The sequence below is a fragment of the Delphinus delphis genome, chromosome 9 (genome assembly GCF_949987515.2).
Source record: "Delphinus delphis chromosome 9, mDelDel1.2, whole genome shotgun sequence".
Classification (NCBI taxonomy): domain Eukaryota; kingdom Metazoa; phylum Chordata; class Mammalia; order Artiodactyla; family Delphinidae; genus Delphinus; species Delphinus delphis.
In genome coordinates this window covers 58,665,661-58,672,980 of record NC_082691.1, presented here as the reverse complement: position 1 = coordinate 58,672,980, position 7,320 = coordinate 58,665,661, and the positions used below count along the sequence as shown (strand labels likewise).

The 7,320-nt window shown below is 49.4% G+C and overlaps 1 protein-coding gene across 1 annotated transcript; it reads left to right on the top strand.

The window, feature by feature from the left end:
* The first annotated feature begins 2,485 nt into the window (after positions 1–2,485).
* On the top strand, positions 2,486–4,629 carry HOXA2 (homeobox A2). The gene is made up of 2 exons (XM_060019914.1): positions 2,486–3,094; positions 3,781–4,629. The coding sequence occupies exons 1-2, from the start codon at positions 2,605–2,607 to the stop codon at positions 4,518–4,520; spliced, it is 1,230 nt and encodes a 409-aa protein (XP_059875897.1). The 5' UTR covers positions 2,486–2,604; the 3' UTR covers positions 4,521–4,629.
* Positions 4,630–7,320: the final 2,691 nt, after the last annotated feature.

The window sequence follows — 7,320 nt, the reverse complement described above, 5'->3', positions numbered from 1 at the left end:
CAGTCAAGACATTCATTTTGACTATCAAAGAAAAAATATCAATCTCAACCCCAGTTTCCTAGATATTAAAAAGAAATCCTTATTAAAATATCTCCTGAGTTAAAGTAATAGGTTTTGGGAAAATTTCAGTGTTGAATGGTCCAAAAAAAGGGTTTTCTTCCAGATGGTATTTGAATTAAGGCCGCTGAGGCCAGCAGAAAGCTCTCACCCACGCAGCCCCTGACAAAGCCTAAACGATACGGGGGCAGCGCTGCTTCCTCTCCACGCTCCCCCTCCCCTTAACCCCTCAATATTTTCTGGTAAAAGCAAATGCCAAAAGCCACCATCCCAGAGTCCACAAAGCACCTTTCCTAAAAGCAGCCTTATAACTCTTTTTGCTGCCAAAAAAGAAAAATCTTTAAAAAGACTAGTTTTCCTTGTTTACTTGCGTTTCCTGCTCTCCTCTTTGCTCGGCCACATTTGATCTTGGAAAGAGCTCGAAGCTGAAATGTGTTCTTAAGGGCCAGAAGCTGTCAAGGCTTTTGGTGAGCAAGATTGATCGCACTCAGACTTCCTTCAGAGCTTTGTTTGGAATAAAAGCAAGAAAACTGAAAAAAACCCCACATTTTCCAAAATAGCATCTCTATCTGTAAGGCAATGCTCTGGGCTAGTCAATGACGAAGTCCACTTTATATCTAATTTCCAACCCAAACCCCCTTTGATGCCAGCCTCAGAGATGGAGTCCTATCCTTGTGGCTTGGTCAGCCTTTCTTGTTTTCTACGTAGATTTTTCTCCTCCGACAATCTTTCTCTCCCTGGCCATCAGAATGATTTATTTTCCTGCCACCGATGCCTGCCGGCCAGGGGGAGTCTGATCACTTGGTCCATTTCAAAGGAAGCAAAAGCGAATCATCATCCTCAGGGTTTGGGGGAAAAGAGATACCTTCAGATTTCTCTCTCAGCCTCCTTCCCTTTTTCTGGCTTGGTGGATTTTTTCAAAGTTATTGTTTGGTATCTAAAGGTGTTATCTTTTGAACCCTCCAGCACAGTCCAAGATTCGCTCAGTCTCAAGTCTCCAAGTTGGAAAAAAGAAAGTGAAGAGAGAAACAGAACCTTTATAATTCCTCCTTGGGTCACCCTCTGTCACCCGCGGTGCTGTTTCTCACAACAGAACCCGAGTGCAAACATCCCTGGTGGCCAAGAAGCGGGACAGTGCAGGAGACAGTTCGGGCTGCCAGGGAGCACTCACTGCATCTGAACCAAGAAGCCCCCACCAGAGCGACAAGGATGAGAAGAAGGGGAGGAAAAGAAAAAGAAAACAGGAGAGAACAAGCAAGCGACTTCTCCTTCCGTGCCGCTAACTTCCAACAGACTTCCTGGAAATCAGAAATACTTACCGCACCCGAGCCCTACGGGTATGAAACCCAGAATGCCAGGAGCCGCACGCGCCTGCTCGGGGCGGCATTTCTTTGGCTGGCCGCCGCCCTGGCTACAGGGATTTGGACACATGGATCTGGGGTTGTTGTCTCGCTTGGCACATGCATCTATCTTTCTCGAGCCACTCCTGAGAAGTTGATGGCGCAAGAGGGTAGGGAAGCCTGGAGAGCCGCCTCCCGTTTTCCGCTTCCCGCTGGAGCCAGATGCATAGTTGTCGTGGAAAAGCCGGCTAACAATGGGCCGGGGTCCGGGGTCCGTGGGCGCGGACTCCGAGCTGGGCTTTGGGAGGGGGGCGAGGGCCTGAGGGAAGTGGGGGGAGGAGAGGTGGACAGAGGAGAGACAGGGAGGAGGAGAGGGGAGAAGAGGGAAAAAAAGAGGAAAAGAGGGAAAGACAGACAGACGGGAAGGAAAACAGAGACAGACCAGTTCTGAGATCCAGGAACTGGTTTATGGCGGAGGAGGAAAAGGGAAATAAAAGGGAGGAACCCCCCAAAAGAATCCTTCTCTCTCTTTCTGTCCCCCCCCGCCCCCGCCCTTTCCTCTCTCTGTCTCATCTCCCCTCTCCCTCTGCTTCTTCCTCCTGCCTCAGCAGAACTTATGTGGTTGGGATGCGGGGCCCTCGGGTGTCAAAACTTTAAGATTAATGGATTACTTTGTTAATGACTGCAGGCGTCAGACTGAGGTGCTTAAATGATTTGTGAGGTGCGAGGCGTCTTCCCGACAGTCCCAAACAATGCGCGGAGTGTGCGGGGGAGGCAGAGGGCAGCTGCCGCCGGGACCGGCTGCAGGGCTCACCACTCGCACGCACTCACACACTCACACACACTGCCAGGCGCACACACCAGATCCGTGCTGATCAGGAGGCAGGCAGGCATCCTCGCCCCCACGCACTCCCAGGCATCCCCAACCCACACCCACATATAGGTATTTTTGCCCTGAAAAAAGTGTAAATAAAGCCTCGCTGGCCCCCAATGAGGCGTTCCTTCCCGACTTTTTTGGATCAATCAAACAGACAGTGGCTTCTTTTGATTAAAGCCCAAATTGTCATTGGGCAGAAGCAATCATGTGACAGCCAATTCGGTCCAATTTCAACCTTGTCTCCATGAATTCAATAGTTTAATAGTAGCGCGGTCCCCATACGGCTGTAATCAGTGAATTAGAAAAAAAACACCCCAGCAGCGATCTTCTATGATAGATTTTTTTTTTCCCTCCGCGCTCGCCTTTTTCCTGGGCCTTGCCCCCCCAAAGCCCCTCCAGAAGAGGGAACTTTTTCTCCGAGGGGGCTCCAAGGAGAAGGCCATGAATTACGAATTTGAGCGAGAGATTGGTTTTATCAATAGCCAGCCGTCGCTCGCTGAGTGCCTGACATCTTTTCCCCCTGTCGCTGATACATTTCAAAGTTCATCAATCAAGACCTCGACGCTTTCACACTCGACACTGATTCCTCCTCCTTTTGAGCAGACCATTCCCAGCCTGAACCCGGGCAGTCACCCTCGCCACGGCGCTGGCGGCCGCCCCAAGCCGAGCCCCGCGGGCAGCCGCGGCAGCCCAGTGCCCGCCGGCGCCCTGCAGCCGCCCGAGTACCCCTGGATGAAGGAGAAGAAGGCGGCCAAGAAAACCGCGCTGCCGCCCGCCTCGGCCGCTGCCGCCACCGGCCCTGCCTGCCTCAGCCACAAAGGTCAGTCCAAAGACTTGGCCCCAGGTCCCCGGACCCTCTTCCCCTTCTGGGCTGCCCCGAGAGCGGTTATGGGGGGAGGGGAGCGTGGGCTGGGAGAGAAGGGGGAGAGAGAGAGATGCTTGGCTGCTTTCCCTTCCCCTGTGGGCTCAGGAGTGGGTTTGATGTTGAGAAAAGGGATCCTGCGTTCCGCATTGATTATATATATATATATATATATATATATATATATATATATATATATATATATATATATATAGAAGGGGGTGGGGGAACTTTCCCTAACTTGTGTAATGTGGGATGATTTATTTGAGTTGGAACTGACCTCCTCTTGTCTAGTTGTCCTAGAGTTTGGCTTTTTGACAGTAATGAAGAGTGATAGATCGCTCTTGCTCAGCTAAGCAGCTGATGCATTAATTATAAATTGTGGTGTGGCTAATATAAAGTTTGCTCCCGGATGGAGAGGTTGGGGGGAGCTACAGGCAAGAATTTGATGGAGGTGGAAGAGATGGGGTCTCCCCGGGCTGGGCTCCCAGGAAAGGCAGCACAATAGCTTTACTGCATCTAGGGGCGGCCATTTTGTTGCAGTTGATCTTTTCTGCTATATTTATTCTCCAGTGGAATAACCCCGCTCGGACCCCTCCACCTCCAACTGTGCGTGTGTCTCTTGTTGGTTTCCCTTTCCGCAGAATCCCTGGAAATCGCCGATGGCAGCGGCGGGGGCTCCCGGCGCCTGAGAACTGCTTACACCAACACGCAGCTTTTAGAGCTGGAAAAAGAATTTCATTTCAACAAGTACCTTTGCAGACCCCGAAGGGTGGAAATTGCAGCGCTGCTGGATTTGACTGAGAGACAAGTGAAAGTGTGGTTTCAGAACCGGAGGATGAAGCACAAGAGGCAGACCCAGTGCAAGGAGAACCAAAACAGCGAAGGAAAATTTAAAAGCCTCGAAGACTCTGAGAAAGTGGAGGAGGACGAGGAAGAGAAGTCGCTCTTTGAGCAAGCCCTCAGCGTCTCCGGGGCCCTTCTGGAGAGGGAAGGTTACACTTTTCAGCAAAATGCCCTCTCTCAGCAGCAGGCTCCCAATGGACACAATGGTGACTCCCAAAGTTTCCCAGTTTCGCCTTTAACCAGCAATGAAAAAAATCTGAAACATTTTCAGCACCAGTCACCCACTGTTCCTAACTGCTTGTCAACAATGGGCCAGAACTGTGGCTCTGGCCTAAACAATGACAGTCCCGAGGCCCTCGAGGTCCCCTCTTTGCAGGACTTTAACGTTTTTTCCACAGATTCCTGCCTGCAGCTTTCAGACGCAGTCTCGCCCAGTTTGCCGGGTTCCCTCGACAGTCCTGTAGATATTTCAGCTGACAGCTTTGACTTTTTTACAGACACACTCACCACAATCGACTTGCAGCATCTGAATTACTAAAAACATTAAAGCAAAACAAAGCATCACAAAACAAAAACCCCTTTGACCGGGTGGTTTTGCCTTCCTTTATTCTGAGAGTTAATTTTTATTTTATTTTCTTCTTGACTTACCCTCTCCCTCCTTTAAATGTTGAAGATTTTTCTGTTTAGTGATTCCCTTAACCCAGTTACAGAGCCATCTTTTTCAGATTATTTTGGAGTTTTAGTTGTTTAAAATCTAATCCAACAACCCTCTATGTGATTTCCTGAAAGCAATATATGAGGCCTGCAAGAAAGTGATCATATAATTGTATCTTCACTTTCTTTTTATTTTTGTATTACATTAGGATGCATTGTCATGCGTATTTTTGGTAGAATAAATTCTCCTTTGCTATAAGTAGCTTTCTTATTTTTTTCCCTCCCCCTCTTTCTCAAGGCTCATAACAGTTTCTTTTTCCTCTTTTAGTCTAACTTGGTAAATAAAATTCTGGTCACAATCCATTTTCTTTTTCAATTTTAATATATTTATTAAATGGGCATGTTCAAAGTCTTCAATAGACAGCAACAAAAAAAGAAAGCCAGAAAATGGTTAGGGCTTCTGAGAAGTGTGGTTTTTTTGTTTTTTAAGGGAATGGATTAGGTTTTTCAATGTAGAGATTCAAGCCATAGATTTAAATTGGTAATAGAAACAGGACTGGGCAGCCTCAGAGTTGGGCCAAGCCCAAGCTTTTGAAAGTGGAGAAATAAAGTGCCTACAGAAACCTCCAACTCCAGGAAGGAGGAACATGGAGTTTCTTTAACAAGCTACCAGTCTCCAGGTCAATAACTAAGTTATCAAGAATTCATTTATTTATACACATTTGTTTCAAACATTTACATTCCAAACCCCTCCCCCACAAATCCCCAAACATTTTCAGTGCGGTTGATTAGTCTCCCAGCTGTTGATGGGTCCAGGCAAACAGACCTAAAACAGAAAAACAAAAATAAAACAAAACAATGGTTACTAGCTGGAAAATGCACTTCAGAAAGGGTGTTTTTTTTTTTTTTTTTTTTTTTTTTTTTTTTTGCAATCCTCTGGTTCAGTCATTCTAGGCTTCTTCTCTTTTTTTTTTCAGGGTCATAAAAATCAATATTTCATTCTTAAATCTGTTTACATGGCAAATAATGGATCATTAAAGCTTTGAAGTCAGGTTAGCAAGATGAGATTTAAAGTGGAGTGTTTCTACCCCACAGGTTATAAATTAACCCAGTTTCTAGAGAGAGAAAGAGAAAAAGCACTTTAAATGAAATATCAATAAAATGTGAACTAGGGATGTTACTGGGTTGTTCTGATTTTTTCTCCCTTCTTATGTCTCCCCATGTTTATTTTCCCCTTACTGAGCTCTGTTCCGATGGCTACTTACCGTGAGAAAAGGCAGCGAGTAAGCAACATGTGTGGGGGGCGGGTTGATTTAAGAACCCGGCTCTTAATAGCTAAGGCTTGGAAGTTATGAGGAAATCGCGATCCTTCTCCCCGGGTTTGCTGCCTACCTTCCCCCACCCTTTTGCCCCCTAAATCCCGGCAGCGGCGGAGGCGAGTGGGGACCCGGGCAAGTCTCCTGCCCCAGGCGCGGAGCGGAGCAGGCGGCCCAGCCGAGGCCAGGGTTTAGCCGCTGCTGTTTGCGATTCATCCCACGCTCATAAATCAAACGCTTTCTATGAATGAGAATGTCATCAAAGAGATCAATTGCAGGAACACATGCACAAATAAAAATCCTCTTACGTATTTGCCAGGAATCCCCGTCCGAAAGCATTAAGTTAGAAGGCGTTTAGTCATAATTCATTTTTATTGCTCTTTTAAAACAACAGCTTGGCTGAGCCGCGGATGCCATGAACAGCTCGGGGCCTCGGCGGCGTTTTGTCTCCTCCTCGCTCCTTCCCTTTCTACTACTAGAAGAGCCCTGAAAGAGGCGCTTTGAGCTCAACAAGCCGCTTGCAAGGGATCATTTAAATAGTGACCGAGCTCGCCTTTCACGCACTCTCCTCGGGCGTTTAAAGAGACTTTAACTCGCGTCGTGGGTCTCTGGCCTACTTGCCCCGAGGACCTAGGGTCTCCCACTCGGCGAAATGAACCCTAGGATTTCGTGGTGGTGAAGGAACCAGGCTACGGAAGCGTGCGGGATCGAGGCCAGAGGAGGCTGCCTTTGTGAGCCGCACCGGGAGAGCGGCGCTCTGGGCGACCAGCCGGGGCGGAGTCGGCTCGACCTCGAGAGCCCGGCCAGCCCGGAGCAGTGCGCGGAGGCGGGTCGGTCGCGGCCCGTGTGCAGCGGCCCTGTGTGCTAGCGCAAGCTTGTGATCCCAAGAAAAACACTCCACCCACGACGGCCAGGAAAAAGGCCCGGAGGGAGGAAGAGAGGTGGAGGGAGAGGAGCCCAGAGGCGGAGAACTAGCAGAGGAAGGAGAGCGGCTGCAGACTGGGGTGGCTTTGTGGCGCGAGCCCTGCTGCCGAGGGGGTCGTGCAGACCCGAGCCGAGGAGGCCAACAAAGGGACAGGAATGAGGCAAGGGGGAGAACGTACCGACGAGCTTCGGCTGTGAGAGCAGATCGTCCTCAGTGCCAGGCCAGACCCCCTAAGGTCCTGCCTCCTCCCCCATAGGAGCCCCTTCTCCCCCCACCCCCCACTGGCTGGAGGCCTGGCGCTCCCAAGGAAGCCACCTCCAGGAGGGCCTCCTTGCCTTTTCCCTTCTCCTGGATGAGGTTCCCCAGGTGCTGAAACTGGGGCAGGAGTGACCTTTCCTGGTTCCCTCTTAACCATGATTGGGGATGGGTCGCAGGTCACAGGA